Below are 18,331 nucleotides of genomic sequence, written 5' to 3' on the forward strand. Positions count from 1 at the left end.
TTAACTGAAATTCTATTAAAATAGCATAATACTACTCTATTAAAGTTCTATTACAAACAATTTCTAGTTTTAAAAAAAAAACTAGTATTATTTCCATGCAATGCACAGTTTGATGAAGATTCATATGTAAACTAATTTTTTAAAAAAATTAAAAAAAAATTATCAATAAATAGTAATAATAAATTATAAAATAAGTATATAATTTTAATAAAAAAATTGCTTTAAGTTCTAACTATTTAGAGTTTGGACTTTATCAGTGTTTATCTATTTTTATATTTGAAAATTATTTTTGTGCTTGGTGTATATGGAATGAGTTTGATAATTCCTATTTGGGTTATGTTTAATCTATGCTCTAGCTAGTATAAACAATAATAAACAAAATAGTTCCTTAATACAAATTTTTTTCCTAGTGATAGTCTAATTAAAAAAAATCAACAAACTCACAAATTAAGTATAATAACCAAAACCCAAAATCAAAACATAAACAAAAGAGTTCAAAAATTGAGAATATAAAAAAAATAATAAAAAATCACATAAGAGAACCAAGAACTTAAATGAATGTCCATTATTTTGCTTTTTGTTTTTTTCATAGTAAACTTCCTTTGGCGTAATATCCTGCACACAAATTCAAAAGCAAAGAACAATAAATAAGATGAATTTATTAGATTAAAACATAAGCGAAAGTTGCATTTTAGGAAAAAAAAAAGAGTGAAAAATTACAACAATATGAGGTTTATTGCATGGGATTTAATTATAGAGATTACTTTATTGGTTAAGAGAGATGTGAAGGAACGAATCTCTCCCTTAGAAGGTATTGTCCACTTTGGGAATGGGCCAAGGAGGCCGATGCCACCCGCACAGATTTGCTCAATCCCACATCTAAGAGAGACGCCTCCCACTCACAGCTTATAAGCATAATCTCACAAGTGGAGTGTACCGTGAAACCCATTTTTAATGAAAAAGTTGCTGAAAAATGAAGTTTGTGAGTCTCGTGAACAGTGCACAAGACCCACTGATGTGCTGAAAAATGACTGAAAAGTCCACTATTGCGGCTACTGTTTATGCACAGTGCATGAACAATAGCCTTTGTCCCTTAAAAGCTGAAAAAAAAAAAAAAAGAGTTCACACACACACACACATATATATAGGGAAAGAAAGATGAGATAAGGGAATACACTCACATACCAAAATCAAAACTGCATGCGTCAGTTAGTATCGCAGAGCAAATAATAAATCTCTTCTCATGATGGGCCAACTTATGTGATGGTGTGAGACTACGAGGCAGTGAGCAACTTCTTTTTTTCTTTCTCGTTTACTTGCGAATTTCTAAAGCCTTGGATGCTATAATTTCATTCAAGGACCCATAAGGCAAGACGTGTAACACTTTTATACATGGAGCTGCTGAGAATAAGAGTAAAGTAAATTACATGTTCTATTACAAACTTCTCGAAGAAGAGATAGACAAACCTGTGGATCGCATCGATTCCACAGGTTAGTAGTATTTGTAAACCTAGACTTTCTCAAATGCTATCGATTTTACCTTTTATGATACTACAAATCTATCAATTGCATACAACCCCTGTTAAGGTCAAGTTGAAAAAAAATACTTATGGTTATTTTTTAAAAAAATTATTTTTTATGAGGTCAAACTTGATGTGGCATATTTTTAATGCATATTTTCAATTCTCAACAAGCCATAAATGGATTAAATTTTGCTCAATGACATCTGACTACAAAAACTGGGAAAAAAATATGTATGAAACCATATTATTATAAAATAAATCCCTAACCGTGTGCCTCAAATTCTGTCTTTTTAATCTTCTCAAAAAATAATTCTTTGTCTTTTTCAACTGAATAAAAATTCTTACCAAGTTTCTCGTGAAAAAGAAAAACTATATAGCTAACAAGGCAACCGGATATCAATTTTCCTGACAGTTTCGATTCTCATAAGAAAAAAAAAAAACAGTGGGGGACCAAACCACAAAAACTGTACTAAAAACGTCTACAAAGTAGTATAATCGTTCTGTACCACAAGTAATAGTGTATTACACCACATGGTGCTGTACAGTTTGTGGTTTTATAATATATTTAATATTATTTAATATTAATATATATTATTAATAGTTTAATAATCCTAGTTTTTAAAATAAAAAAGTAATTTATTAACCTAGTAAGTGTTGATTAGAAAAACCATCCAAAAATAAAGAAAAACTAAAATTAACTCAATCACATAAAACTTGGCCCAAAACAAAGGAAAAAAAAAATCAGTTTTGAACTGGATAAGAAAAGTCCAAAATTTGAAAAATATATCGGTTTCAAATTATATATCATACATTGCACTGTACATGTGACCGTAAAAATAAGATGTGTACAGTTATACCGCAAAGTGCAGTACTAAAAATTGTCCAAAATCGCACTGCGAATATCCTTAGTCGTGGATCTCATAAAACTCTCTTATAATTTCATATTTTCAACATACTAAAACAATATTGAGGATATAATTCCAATTAAAATTACTTGCCCCACACACCATTCTTCTAGCCCCTTCCTCACTCCAATCCTCGTAAATTGCCATCAAAATTTTAATTATGGATGCAAATATATCCAAAAAAGTGTCTGGATTTCACAAAACACATCATAATTCCAACACATTAATAACAAATGTTAGGTTTTTTTATTTTATTTTATTTTATTTTGAGAATCAAAACAAATGTTAGGTAGTGTTTAAAAAACCTGTTGATTATTTCTTATACCAAAGAAAGAAAAGAAAAGAAAAGGAAATAACTTAATTAAAATTACTTCGCTGACACACATTTCCAAGAATGGCTCCTTTCTCACTCCAAATCTCCAATCCCAAGATCCTCCTTTCTTCCTACCAAAATTTAAACACTGTACAAGAACCCATAGAATTTAGTTTACCACCCCCCATAAAACATATTTCCAATTCTTTTCATAGTTCCTAAAATAATAAATTCTAATAGATTCACATTAAAACTCAATAATAATTTTACCAATTTTGTTATTAAACAATAAACCTAACTACAAAATTTCTCTTCGTAATCCGTAAATTGTAAATTTTATAAAATAAATTCATATCATCAAAAAACTTGCATAAAAAATAAAAAATCTTATAGTTGAATTGACGTTTTTAATATTTTAATATTCAAATTTCTTTCATTTTCAATGTTATTTTATGAAATTACTTTTAATAAAAATTAAAATCAATTATACCTTTACACATATATATTTCCAACATTCATATAATTATAAAATTAGCTTTTAAAAAAAAAAAACCTTAAAATCAATTATTAGTCTGCAAACATTTCTTTTTTGGCAACATTTCTGTTTGCTAATACTACAAAACACCCTCCAAAACCGCCCCTAGTAACAAATCCCACTGTCAAAATCACCCTATAAATTCACAGTCACTTCTCTCACTCACTCACACCAATTCCTAAACAAACAAAAAAAACTCCTACACTATTCCTCTCTCTCTCTCTCTCTCTCTCTCTGATTCTAGAACTATCACACAAACAAAAACATCTAAACAAAACCAAAACCATTCATTCATTCCCTTGATTTTTTACACTCCCTCTCAAAACATGGACACCAAAATAGGAGCACTCGACGCGTGCCCACACACCAGCACAGACCTCTGTACCGTACCGTCAAACGGCGCCGTCTCCACCATCCAAAGCTCAACCCCTTCCACCATTGTCACCCCCTCGGACGCCACACTGGGTCGCCACCTCGCTCGCCGGCTCGTCCAAATCGGTGTCACCGACATATTCTCTGTCCCGGGTGACTTTAACCTCACTCTTCTCGACCACCTCATCGCCGAGCCTGGTCTCACCAACGTTGGCTGCTGTAATGAGCTCAACGCTGGTTACGCCGCTGATGGCTACGCGCGGTCCCGTGGCGTCGGCGCGTGCGTTGTTACTTTCACCGTCGGTGGGCTCAGTGTGCTCAACGCGATCGCCGGTGCTTACAGTGAAAACCTCCCTCTCATTTGCATTGTTGGTGGACCCAACTCCAATGACTATGGAACCAACAGGATTTTGCACCATACTATTGGATTGCCTGACTTTAGCCAAGAGCTTCGGTGTTTTCAGACAGTCACTTGCTATCAGGTAAAAAAAAAAAATGATTGAGACCCAGTTGGGTTTTTTAGTTTTTACTGTGAAAAAAATGTGATTTTGATATGGAAATTTGGTTGAAGTTGTGATTTTTTTGGCTTAATTTTGTTGTTGTAGGCTGTGGTGAATAATTTGGAAGATGCACATGAGTTGATTGATACAGCGATTTCGACTTCATTGAAGGAAAGCAAGCCTGTTTATATTAGTATAAGCTGTAACTTGGCTGGGGTTCCTCATCCAACGTTTAGTCGTGAACCTGTTCCATTTTCGTTGAATCCCAGGTAAAATTTCGGACTTGTTATTTTTTTATTTAAGGAGATTTTATTTTCCTTGTAAAGGTAAAAGTGAATATTAAAAAACTATATTCTGAGAAAGTACTTTTGAAACCATGCATTTTCGTGGTGAAAAAGAGTGATCTTAAATGAAAACACAAAAAAAACTGGTATATTTTTGTGTTCTTAAAATCGAAGTTAGAAGAAATGCACTACAAATTGCAACTTATGCATTTTCAACTTCGTTTTAGTATTGCAGTTTTTAAAGCAATACATGTTATAGATTTTACCAAATGCTCAAATTACGTTTTTAAAAATCATGTTTTCAATTTTCAAAACCATCTTTTTGTAGATCCTGTGATTCTGGTTGTTGAGCTATTATGAGATTTACTTATTGGGTTTTTTGTGTATTGGGGAGGATACAGATTGAGTAATAAAATGGGATTAGAGGCTGCAGTGGAGGCAGCAGCGGGGTTTTTGGACAAGGCTGTGAAACCAGTATTGGTGGGGGGTCCTAAACTGAGAGTTGCAAATGCAACCGATGCATTTGTTGAACTAGCTGATGCTTGTGGTTATCCCCTTGCTGTGATGCCATCAGCGAAAGGGCTTGTGCCTGAGCACCACCCACATTTCATTGGGACTTATTGGGGTGCTGTCAGCACTCCATTTTGTGCGGAGATTGTGGAGTCTGCCGATGCTTATTTGTTTGCTGGACCTATATTCAATGACTATAGCTCTGTTGGGTACTCATTGCTTCTCAAGAAAGAGAAGGCAATCATTGTGCAACCTGACCGTGTTGTGATCGGGAATGGACCTGCATTTGGGTGTATTTTGATGAAGGATTTCCTCAGAGCACTTGGCAAGCGGCTCAAGCGTAATACAACTGCTTATGAGAACTATCATAGGATCTTTGTTCCTGAGGGACATCCTTTGAAGTCAGCACCAAAAGAACCTTTGAGGGTTAATGTTCTGTTCCAGCATATACAGAACATGCTGTCTAGTGAGACTGCTGTGATTGCTGAGACAGGGGACTCATGGTTTAACTGCCAGAAGCTGAAATTGCCACAGGGCTGCGGGTAAGTGGTGGAGAGCATGTAGTATTTGATGTTTGTTTATAAGTTGGAGCTTTTAGTATTAATTCAAAGTTTTGATTGGCTTGCAGATACGAGTTCCAAATGCAATATGGATCAATTGGTTGGTCAGTTGGTGCGACTCTTGGCTATGCACAGGCTGTGCCTGAGAAGCGAGTGATTGCTTGCATTGGTGATGGGAGCTTCCAGGTTCACCTTGTTCCTATATATCTGTAGCAATTTTTTTTCTGCTTACAATGTAGGCAAGCAAGAACCTTGTGGACCGCATCCAAAATTGTTAATTGATTCTTTTAAACTTATTTTGACATTTATCACTCAACAAATGAAAATCTAGAATCAATATTGTCATGAAAAATTCTTACAAAATTCCAGAATGGCATTGTATGTCAATGTCTCAAATGTCATACATGGATTGCTATATCTTACCTAAATCTATATATTAATTCTTTCCAACATACTAGAACTGCCATGATTTCACCCAGGACTTTGATTCGTAAAATCTTGATGTGTTTTTTATTGCCTCACAGGTCACTGCACAGGATGTGTCAACAATGATTAGATATGGGCAAAGGACCATCATCTTCCTGATAAACAATGGTGGATACACCATTGAAGTTGAAATCCATGACGGGCCTTACAACGTGATTAAGAACTGGAACTACACTGGGTTGGTTGATGCAATCCACAATGGCGAGGGCAAGTGCTGGACAACCAAGGTGAGTTGTTTAACATGGTGCATACGCTCTAGAGCATTAATACCAAAGCTTAGAAACACTGATAATACTATTATTTTGTACATTCATTGTTTTCAGGTCCATTGCGAGGAGGAGCTGATTGAAGCAATTAATACAGCAACAGGGGATAAGAAGGACAACCTGTGCTTCATTGAGGTGGTTGTTCACAAGGATGACACCAGCAAAGAGCTGCTTGAATGGGGCTCAAGGGTCTCTGCTGCCAATAGCCGCCCACCCAACCCTCAGTAAATCTTTAGCCACATTAATGAGATTGAAAAGCACAAAATAAATTGAGCAGTTTTATGTTGACATAGTAATATTGAGTTTGCTTGTTGAGTGGTTTGGGTAATGAACAAGGAGAGTTTTGCAGATTTATGTGTATATTCTCTTTGGATTTGCTTTACTATTGAAAGATCAAATTAATGAGTATTGGGATAACATTTTTCAAAACTTTTTCCAATAGTCTGTTGTGCATAATAAAAGTATCAATCACAACTTATGATTTTATCACAACTTATGATTTTAGCGAATTGTAGAAAAGGTTAAGTCTTTACTTGGGGGGAAGGGGGGGGGGGGGTGTCCTCACAGTTGTAGGAATAGGAATTGGAATTTAGTACTCATTTTATTGATGAGATTTCTCTTTGTGGTGTGAGACTGGTAGGCAGAGAGGAAACTAAATAGATACGTAGAGAGATTTACCAGTACCCTGAAAAAGAGCCTGCTTCTTTGAACCCTCTGTGTGAGGACCGCCACTTGTCCCTAAGAGCATTTATTTACAGCAGTGATGTTAAAAATTTAGTTATTTGATATCACAAAAAGTTACTTTATTTATTTTATCTATATACAGTAAATTTATTTTAGTTTTTAACATAATAAAATAAGATATTTACTACAATAAAATAATATATTTATTACACAACTATCATAGTCACACACACAACCGGGCAGTGAATAAAAAATTGTTTTTTTTTTTAGTTCTAAGCTACCGTGCACATTTATAAATAGATGTACACTATAGCAATGAAGCTAAAAAAAAATAACTATAGTTCAACTGCTAAATTGTAACTTTTTGTGTTTTGGTAGAACTAAAATAACTATATAGCATTTTAACTCTGCTGCTACAAGTGTTCTAACGCATCTATGTCACTGGCCACTGCTAAAAAAAAAAAATCTCCATAGGCTCGTGGAAGTTCCAAGCTTTCTTATCCAAATTTCTATCATACACATCGTTGTCACTGGCCACTGCTAAAAAAAAAAAAAAAAAATCTCCATAGGCTCGTGGAAGTTCCAAGCTTTCTTATCCAAATTTCTATCATGCACTAGATTGATCACTGTCTCAATGATTTCAACATGTCGGAAAACCTTACTGGAGGAGGGGAAATGTGGCTCTTCTTCCTCCGGAAGTAGATATTTTTGGGGCACTTTGTGTCCACTCGACACGTAGGAATATAGACATGTCCAGTTTTGGGTGTACCCCATTGAACACAATTTCAACCCATTTTTGTAAGCCTTAAGTCCTGAGGATACTATTACATAAGTCATTACATAAAAGTGGGTCATGATTAAAGTTGTCCTAGAAAAAGACCTTTGCTTTGCTATGATAAAATGATTTTGGTGTTTGAAATAAGCCCACTTGGAATCCAAGGTCATCCCTGTGCTTAATACGTATCCTGCAAGAACTGTTAATTAGCTCCAAGTTGTACACAATCCAATCCAATGAATGAATATCATTACAATTGATTCACCTCACTCGTTGGAGTGACATTCGCTTATTGAGATTTGGCTTATTTCTAGTATTTTTTGAAATGGAGATGTCCTTTTGTTTTAAGAGTTGTGTTAACGGGCACCTTATGGTACCCATTACTTGCAGCCCTTTGTACTTTTGCTTCAGCTTTATGTCATATTTTTGTAGTTTTTAAGTTGTGGGACCAACTTTATAGAGAGAAAAAATATATTAAAATAAGTTAAGGTCAGTTTTATGTCCTTTTTTTTTTCTTCTTATTCAATTTTTTTTTTAATCGAATAGGACCTACATTAGTACAACATTAACCAGCACCACACGGTGCTCGTTAATATTTGTCTTGTTTAAAATACACTATCGTAAGGGATAATGGGTTTTAGTCTCTATTTTTTATTTAGTTAGTGAGCGATGTAACAGTTTCTCATTAAAATAAAATGAGATTTTAGTACAAAAAGTATTGAAAGTAAATCAAATCAAAATGTTAGCTAGGTGATTTGGTATTATTGAAGTATTTCTTTTTTCTTTTTTAAAGTAGAGGTCGAGGTTTTTACTTTTTTAGTCACGTTAGTGACTTCATTTTCAGTTCTCTTAAAAAGTGATTTTATGGAATAAATACAATTATATAACCATTCTTCTCCACAACCTGAAACTGATACTTGAAAGATTACGGTGACATATATAGTTTATTATAAGAATACCACTCATTTTATAATTTTGAATATAATATAATACAATTATACAAATGATACTTTTCTCCCTTTTGCTGAATTATATATATATATATATATATATATATATATATATATCTTGTCATATCATATTCTATATAATAAAAATTGAGTTAAGAAGCCATAGTTGCTAAGTAGTTTCATCAAATTGCAAAAATTTTGTTAGATTAAAAATAAATAAATAAATAAATTTTTTTCTCCTTATTTTCTTTTCCTATAATTTCTAAGTTGATAAAATTTTTAATTTGATTACAATCCAAATTCTTTATATAATCCTTTTATTATTAATTTATCTATAATTTCTAAGCTACTCAAAATCTTAATATTACAATCCAAATTCTTCAAGGTTTAATTTCATACAAAAAAATGTTTAGTTTAATTTTTTTTTTAAAACACCTCATGGATAGACACAAAATTATAATTATTCTTATTGACTTTTTAATTTACATCTCTATCAATTTTTTAGATAAATACAAAAATTTAGTTGTTATATTTTGTTTTTTCATTCACTTTTTTCGATGTTTCAGTTAATTTTTATTTTTATTTCTTTCTTTTCAATGCTTCATTCAAGTTACTTTTTATTTGATTTTTTTTTTTATATCAGGTTGGTTTGATATATATATATATATATATATATATATATATATATATATATAAAGAGAGAGAGAGAGAATCTAATTAAATTTTAAATTGAATAGTTAATTTTGCGTAACGTGTCTCATACAAATTTTTAAAATTTTGTACTGAGTTATTAGGTACGAAAACCAAAGAGTTTTGCTCCATAATCCCTAAAATCCCCTTCAATTCTCTCTCTCAAACCCATTGACATCTTTTTTTTCATTTATTGCTTTTTTTTTTCCTCCATGCTTATTTGTAGAGGTTATTAAATTTTATGGTTTAAAAAAAAAATTTGAAGTAAGTTTTGTGTAGTTGATGATATTGAAAGTTTGAATTGAAGCTAATTTCTTTCATCAAATCTTAAATGAGTTTTGTATAGTTAATGCTATTCAAACACTTTTCAAGTTTAACTTCTTTCTCCCCGTGAAATTGTAAGTGGATTTTGTGTTATTAATGATATCGATATAGTTTCATCTTGAAGGTTTCTTTTTCTTTTTCTTTTTCTTTTTTCTTTTCAAGTTGGAAGTAAATTTGCGGTGTTGATGATATTGGAACACTTTTCATGTTAAAGTTAATTACTTTTAATCAAAATCATAACTTGGGTTTTTTGTGTATTTGCAGTTGATGACTAGGGAGGAATAAAAAAAGAGGACTAGGGAGGAATAAAGAAAGAGGCTTGAAATTTGCTCCTACACTTTCCCTGTTTGTTACAAAATCACCATCAAATTATCTATGATCTTATCAATGGGGTCAATACAGTTATTATTTATTGTGTTTGTAAGAACCGGGCATAGCGTTTCTCAACTATGTATCCATGTAATTTTAGCTTTTCAATTGATTTTTTTTTTAAAAAAAAAGCCCAAAGCTCATATCAATTATTTTTTACAAATTATATAACAGTATCAACTTTGGTTGATGTTTCTCTCATTTAATTTATAATATCAACATTTTCTTAAATTTTGCTATGTTATTTTAATTGAAACATGCAATAGAAAATCTCAATTAAGTGTAAATTATATGATTATATTTATTGTTGTGGGCAGGAAAAGAAAATGAAACCTTTATTGCCCACGCAATTAATTATCAGATATGGGATGCTAGATCAGCATTAAATACCCATTCCGTAATAAAAGTTCATAATTATGTAGCTTGATAATTGACTAAGTAGATTCAGAATTGACTAAGTGTTTATCCTCGGGTTCTGTCCGAGGAAGAAGATACAATGGCTGGTTTTGTTCTCTCTCTCTCTCTCTCTCTCTCTCTCCTATTTCTTATACAAAAATTTCACCCCTTGATCTAGACACTTCTTGGCTTTATATAATTTAGCAAGAACGCATCTGGATCTTACATTTGGAGGGCTACGATTACACTCTCCTGACAATTGTCTCATCAAAACCTTGCTAGAAGGCTTTGACACCAGAATATGGGCTGTGTAAGACACTGTTCAGTGTCATTTCTCCATTATTGCAGCCAGGTAAGTGGTTGTGGTGCATTTAATGTGGAGGGGATGGCTGTCTTATCCTTCCTTTTTCTTCTCTTCCTTGTTTTATACCAAGTTACCTTTGCCTCCCTTGGGATTGCACCATGCTCCTTGCACGCCTGATTCTCGACCATTCGAGGTTAATATGGAGTCCTTGGTCCTCGGTATTTTTCTCAACAGCAATATCTCGAACTCTTTTATTCGAAAAATAGTTCTTCTCCAAAGACTCCTCATGAAATTCCCCTCCTCGGAAACAACCTTGCCCACTTTATTATTGCTTTGGATCCTGGTACCCCCACATTTATGATGATTTTTTTTTTTTTAAGAATTCCTAATTCTGAGGAAGAGAAATAAGGAAGGAAGAGTGGGTGGTAGAGTTATGTTTCTTAAAGAAGGTTGATATAGTTCCTAATGTGTATTCATTTTATTTTATTTTCTGATTTTCAAGTAATTAGTATTTTTTGTTTACTTATATATTTATTTTTGGATGTATGCTTGCATAAGCATGGGTTACAATTTAGTGTACACTTTATACCATTATATAGTTATACCATTGCATAAATTGCTCCTATCTAGCTTGAATTTGTGTTACAATTTGATGAAGAAGTCAAAACTTAAAATATTAGCAAATCGGAAGATTCATTGCCTAGGTATTGTTGAAACAAAACAAATTATATATGACTTCACAATAGAGAAATATAAGAGAAAAATTAGTTATCTTCAAAAGAATAACCCATAGTATAGTTGTTGAAATCTTCCAAACATGTTCAGATATTGCTAAAACTAATGCAAAAAGTCAAATGTTCTAACCTCCAAAGTGCCAAAAAAAAAATTAAAAATTAGAAGATTCTAAACCTAGAATTCTTAAAACAATAGAAAAAAAAATATGACTACAGTCACTACACACAAAAGAGATATATAAGAGAAAGATGCCATTGAAATATGCCAGATAGTTTTAGATAATGCAAAAAATAAACCTAAAAATTCAGATGAAACTAAATAATTAGAAAATTTGGTGCCTACTAATTATTGAAACAATATATATATAAAAAAAAATAAATGTAACTACACAGAGAAATATAAAAGAAAGATGTTATACCCTTAAAAGAATAATCTATTGCTATAATTGTTGAAATCTACAAGAAAATTTCAAATGTTACAAAAAATTAACCAAAAAGTCAGAAATTAAAACAAAATAGAATTATTTAGATAAACCAATTTACTGGTGGGTTGAATCTAGCGCCAAGTTTACCTTAGGATAATAGCTTGTTATTGAGGCTTGAGATTGAAATTATATATATATAATATTATGAAGGAGTATGATAAGCTTAGAACTGCGAGCTAATAGAATTTAGTAGTATCATGGCATTGTAAATCCATAAAAAAAAATAAATATATACAAAAAATTAACAATCTTGATTTAAAATTTAAAAATATCCAAAGAGATTTTTATTTTTTATTATCTAAACAATTAAACTACGCTAAAAGTAAAATTGTTACTTTATTATAAAAATTGATACAATACTTATTGTTACTTTATCCAAATAAGTCAATAAGGACAAATAGAATTAGGGTCTTACTAAAACTAAAACTTGTTTGTTAAATGAATTAGATGAAGAATTTGGATTGTAATCAAATTAAAAATTTTATTAACTTAGAAATTATAAGAGAAGAAAAATTATATATATTTTTTAAAATCTAAAAATCTAAAAAAAAAAATCTGCAATTAAAGATGCATTAGAACGTGTAGTGTAGTAATTAAATAATAATGTTGTTGCATTTTTTATAATACACTACACGTAAAAAATAAGGATTAGATGAAGAATTTGGATTGCAATCAAATTAAGATTAAATAAGGATTAGATGGATTATATGAAGAATTTAGATTGTAATCAAATTAAGATTTTGTTAGGGATATTTGTTGGGATATTTTGTGGTGTAATTGTAATGGGATATTTGTGGGCATTTGGGGGTATGACTGTAAGGCCATTGTGCACGTGTAGTGTTGGATATTTGGGGGTATTGTGTAATGTTGGGTTGTAATTGTTGGTGCTGCAATTATGTATGCAAGGCAGTGACAGGGTGGCAGGTCAGATAGTTAGAAGTTACTTAGGATATTGGGTTAGTTGGAGCAGTACCAAGCACGGGTTAGAGGGTTAAGCATTAGTCAAGGGTATAAAAGGAAGTTGCACAGAAAATATCAGATATCAAATAAGATGATTGTTCCCAAATTTACTTTCCTATTTCTCCATTTCTTTTCTCTGTTATCTTCTCTTTTCCATTAGAGGACCCGCTGACCTCAAATCAGCTAGGAAACCCAAATCCATCTATTCCAACCCTAAAAAATTTCTATCAACTTAGAGATTATAGGAGAAAAAAAATTATATATATTTTTTTAAAATCTAAAAATCTAAAAAAAATTCTGCAATTTGGTGTAGTCACTTGACGCAATCGCGGCGTCTAAGCCCAACTTTTATTATAAAATATATTATTTTTTTAAATAAAAAAAATCTGCAATTAAAGATGCATTAGAACGTGTAGTGTAGTAATTAAAAAAAATGTTGTTGCTTTTTTTATAATTCACTACACTTAAAAAATAAGGATTAGATGAAGAATTTGGATTGTAATTAAATTAAGATTAAATAAGGATTAGATGGATTATATGAAGAATTTGGATTGTAATCAAATTAAGATTTTTATCAACTTAGAGATTATAGGAGAAGAAAAATTATATCTATTTTATTTTTAAAATTTCTAAAAGCTCTTAGAAGTAAAATTGTAATTTGTTTTTATGTGTGTGTGTATAAATTTCTTGCATAAAAAACAAATTCCATAAATTACAAAAATATAAGTATTAGAGTTTTTAGACTGCAATGTAAATGTAAAATTTTACATTAATTATTTTAATGTTGCCATAAGTGAGGAAATAATCAGCATAATCAACGAGGAATACCAAATCAAAGATGAATTGCATTAACTAATTTTTTTTATATAAAAAATCATAGAATTTATGCTATAATTAAACTAAGTTAGTATCTATACCTTCTGTGAGGGTCACTTTTTTTACGGTGTCTAGGCCCAAGCTTAAGCAAGGACCCCGTGGCCCTCTTGTTGTAGTTTGAAGGGATTGAGCTTGGTTAACCACAGCTAAATGGGCTGTTTACAAACCAAGTGGTGCACAGGGCAAGGTTCCTACAATACGTATACACTAGCAAGCGAGAATATATGTATTGAACAACAAGAAAACAGCAAAGGAAGACAATGTAATAAAGAAACACACAAAATAATTGTTAGGGATCCTCAAATCAATAAGAAATACTCCATTAGTTTTCTTAATTATGGATTACAATGTACTCACTAAAACGTGATACAAGGTCCAAATAAGCTCAAAAATTACAGACTTAGATGGCTATCTAAGCCTCTAAGACTTGCAAAGTTTAAATCCTTTTGAATCCAAGTATGTACTATAGTGACTGTTTCTGGGATACCGCGAGATATTTCCTTATTTTCTTAGAGTTTTGACAGAGTTTTATGATTCTATTATGATTTCACTATTGCTGAATAATCCCCTTTCAATGTTGGCCGCTTCACCCTTTTATAGTGTCACTCTAGGGTTCTGGGGTACCACTGATTCCTACCCCCCGTGGCTCATTGGGTACCAGAGCCCCTGTTGTTCCAGCCCTTCTGACGACTGATTCTTTCCTTGTTTCTCATAGTCTCCCTCTTTTGGTGCTGTTTCCCCAAAAGTCTCTTGTTGACTTTTCGTTCTAGGGGTGTCCTTGGAGAGCTGACCTTCAATCTCTCTTCCTTCAATGATTCCACGCCTTTACCTTTTCAGACTTAGTTTTTGGCTGCCCTTCCTTTTTGTCATTTTTCCCAAGTGAGCCGAATCCTTTCCTGCCAAGTTGAAGGTTTTCCCAGCTACTTCCCTTTATGGTTCATCTTTTTGGGTTCCCCGAGGTACCAACCTTTTGCTCATGAGTTATTGCTCTCCAAGCCCTCTGGTTATTTGCTGCATCACTAAGCGCTTGAGAAGGACATATTTGTCCTTCGTTTCTTGTGCTTTTTGGTTCCCCTTTTGAGCTGTCTCAATCCCACTTTGGTTGTGCTACACGTCCCAGGGATCCCAGGCCCTTGGCAGTCTCTGGGATCCCGGCCCAGTTCTTTCTACTGGACTCTCTTTGGTCCTCTGATCTTGGTAGGTTGGGCCTTTTTCTTTCTTCCCTTTATTTCATGGGCTCTAAAACCTACCCCTTCATGGATCTTGGGCTTCAAATCTTTTGGGCCTACCATCATTTTCTTTTGTGAGCTCAACCTCTTTTCAATTTTACTTTCCATGGGGTTGGCTCAACGTGCTATTTCTTTGGGCCTTATGTTATGATTTTTTGAACCTCAACATTTAGGCCCTCGAGCTCGTGGGTTGCCTGTAGCTCACATGTGAGAAAATAAAATTATTCTTGGACACTTTCCTGGTTTGTGGAACCAATGCGTAGATCAAATAATTCTTGAGGGAAACTCCAAAGGAATTGCTACACTTCCTTCATGGAATGAACTAACGTGTTGCCAAAGATTAGAATTCACCTTCATGTTAGTATTAAGTTGTAGATTGGTATTCAATTTTCCATAAAACAAATCAATTTTGTTAAGACGACAATGAAGTATTCATATAAAGCTAAAATTATATTGGTGTTGCATTTGATGTTAAGAGTATATTTCTAGCACTAATGTTTTTTTGCAAGCAATTTTAGGATATGCTTTTTGAAAGTAGCATACAAAAATCACATTGGATGCATATTAAATCTCAATATAAGATAGCGTTGCTTTGTCAACAAGATTTTGTTTGTTTTACAAAATAGGTTGAGTGAGGGAAGCCCCTATAAACTTTGCCAAAGATATTCTATGCATTGTAGTACATGCTTGCTATGGCTAAGGTGAATAACACAAGGATGTTTGCCACATGGGACTATGATATTATAAGTCATTTAATCATATAAATATGCTAATTTAGAGTCTAATCATGGCTAGCTATTCTTTTCAAAATGTATTAAGAGATGGAAACGTCCCTGAGAACATGACTTAGAAGGCTTAAGAACGTCTCCATGCCTTGCTTTAGCTAAAGACCTTGGTCTTCCTATGGATGCTTTTGATCTTTGCCTTATTCTTTTTTCAGATTGTGAGATATTGTATAATATTTCAGATTGCAGCAAATTATTCACATATCATGCCACCAATTATATTGTTGTTGTATTGCTATGTACCATATAGTTCATGAGCCAAAGAAAATAACAGTGGCTGAACTTATGTACAGTAAAGTTTGCACTAGACTTCTGTTGAGGTCTAAAAAAATATATATATAATAAGAGAACATGATGAAAGGCCCAAAGAGATGGTACATTGGGCCAATCCGTGGGAAATAAGAATTGAAATAAAAAAGAGAAAGGTTGGGGCTACAAAAGAAAGAGGGATGATGGACCTGAGGCCCAAAAAGAAGAAAAAGGGATAAAAAGTCCATGGGAACAGGGGGGAGAAAGAAAAGAATTCAACCCGCCTGGACTTAAGAAAAGAAAACAAGGAAAGACTAGAGAAAGAAAAGAGTTGGACAAGGACGTTGAGGGCTGCCTGGGACCTCTGGGTGAACAACATGGTTAAAGGAGAACTAAGACAGCTCAAAAGGCATTAGGAACAAGAAGCTAATGGACCTTTCTTGAAGCACCTAGCAATGCAGCGCAAGGCCTGAGGACTTGGAAAGCAACGGCTCAGGAGTAAGAAGCCGGTGCCTTGGGGAACCCAAAATAAGAAATCCACGAAAGGAAATGGCTAGGGAAACCTTCGATTTGACAGAAGAAAACTCCACTTACTGGAAAAAATGACAAAAGGGAGGGGTGGCCAAAAAGTGGTAAGCCCGAAAAGAGAAGACAGAGCAAAAAGGGGCTTGGGGAGAGAGAAGAGCTGAAGGTTCAGCTCCCCCAAAGGCACCTTGGAAAGGAAGGTCAGCAAGATACTTTCAAGAAAAGAACACCAAAAGAAGGGGGCTATGGAAAAATAAGGAAATGAGCAGTTGTCAGAAGGGTTGAGACAAACAGGGGGCTCTAGTACCCAGGGGGCCAAGGAGGAAGAATCAATGGTACCCCGAAACCCTAATGTGACACTATAAAAGAGGAGAAGTAGATAACGTTAAGGGCATTCAACAAGAGAGAATCAGATAGAATCATTAAGAAAAAGCTCTGTACAACTCAAAAAAAACAGAGAAATGTCTCCCGGTATCCTAGAAACAGCCACTATAGCATATACTTGGATTAAAAAGGATTCAAATTTTGCAAGTCTTAGAGGCCCAGAGAGTCATCTAAGTATCTAATTTTTTAGCTTATTTGAACCTTGCACTAAGTCTTGGTGAGCTTATTGTAATCCACAACTAAGAAAAACTAATGAAATATTTTCCTACAGACTTTTGAGGATCCCGAGCATTCTTCTTTATTACGTTTTGTCTGCCTTTACTATTTTCCTTGCTATTCATATATATTCTCGCCTGCTAGTGTATGTATATTGCAGGAGTTTTGCCTTGTGCATCACTTGGTCTTTAAACAACCCATTTAGCTACGGTAGATCAAGCCCAGTCCTTTCAAATTACAACTACAGGGTCTGGGGTCCTTGTTTAAGCTTGGGTCTGGATACTGTTCAAAAAAGGACCCTCACAACTTCTTAATTTTTATCAAGTGAAAGATATATCTAAGGAAAAATTTTCAATCTTATCTTAGCCCCCAGTGTATGCACTGGAAAGATATAGCAATAAAATTATTTCATGTATATGAAACCATGTGAGGATTTCAACCACACAAGGATTCCAAATTTTGATTTTTGATAATTGGTCAAGTAGGAAGACCAAAATATTAGAATTTTCATTTTAATCTATACAAATAAAGTATTAGTGCATGGGTGATACCTCTTGTACAACTTTTTAGAGTGTTTTGATATATTCAAACATGGTATTAAAGAGTGGGCTTATCGAAATGATACCTTTCTTTTGTTGAATCGAAGTACCTCCAAGCCTTTGGTGAGTTTGCACCTTGTAGGAGGAGGGAAATGTTGCTAGCCCATGTTACTTGGAAAAAATCTGTTTTGGCCAAGTCCTGAGTCAGGTACATGGAAAGTTTGCTGCCACTTGGAAATTTTGTTCATGGCCATTAAATTTTTTTTTTTTCAATCAAGTCCTAGGCCATGTTACATGGAAAAAATCTGTTTTGGCCAAGTCCTGAGTCAAGTACATGGAAAGTTTGCTGCCACTTGGAAAATTTGTTCATGGCCATTAAATTTTTTTTTTCAAGTCCTAGGCCATGTTACTTGGAAAAAATCTGTTTTGGCCAAGTCCTGAGTCAGGTATATGGAAAGTTTGCTGCCACTTGGAAAATTTGTTCATCGCCATTAAATTTTTTTTTTTTTTTTTTCAATGTATAGAAAAGGTTCCTTCGTAGCCTCCCATTCTCAAGTGGGGTCATTGAACTGATTTCTTTTCTTTTCTCCAAAGGGTTAAAGA

The 18,331-nt window shown here is 33.3% G+C and overlaps 1 protein-coding gene across 2 annotated transcripts; it reads left to right on the forward strand.

Moving 5' to 3' along the window:
- The first annotated feature begins 3,443 nt into the window (after positions 1-3,443).
- On the forward strand, positions 3,444-10,161 carry LOC142611185 (pyruvate decarboxylase 2). Of its 2 annotated transcripts, XM_075783231.1 has the most exons (7): positions 3,445-4,130; positions 4,254-4,417; positions 4,834-5,484; positions 5,571-5,688; positions 6,027-6,215; positions 6,312-6,478; positions 9,942-10,161. In XM_075783231.1, exons 1-7 carry the CDS (start codon positions 3,603-3,605, stop codon positions 9,943-9,945), a joined length of 1,821 nt encoding a protein of 606 aa, XP_075639346.1. In that variant the 5' UTR covers positions 3,445-3,602; the 3' UTR covers positions 9,946-10,161. The 2 variants fall into 2 exon arrangements, with proteins under 2 accessions (XP_075639345.1, XP_075639346.1); XM_075783230.1 differs by lacking the exon at positions 9,942-10,161 and having other exon boundaries at positions 3,444-4,130; positions 6,312-6,683.
- Positions 10,162-18,331: the final 8,170 nt, after the last annotated feature.

This window comes from Castanea sativa, chromosome 9, assembly GCF_040712315.1.
Source record: "Castanea sativa cultivar Marrone di Chiusa Pesio chromosome 9, ASM4071231v1".
Classification (NCBI taxonomy): Eukaryota; Viridiplantae; Streptophyta; class Magnoliopsida; order Fagales; family Fagaceae; genus Castanea; species Castanea sativa.

Coding starts and splice junctions, on each gene's coding strand:
- LOC142611185 (XM_075783230.1), top strand. CDS start 3,603: ATGGACACCAAAATAGGAGCACTCGACGCGTGCCCACACACCAGCACA. Junction 5,485..5,570: donor AAATTGCCACAGGGCTGCGG/GTAAGTGGTGGA, acceptor ATTGGCTTGCAG/ATACGAGTTCCAAATGCAAT. Junction 5,689..6,026: donor TTGGTGATGGGAGCTTCCAG/GTTCACCTTGTT, acceptor ATTGCCTCACAG/GTCACTGCACAGGATGTGTC.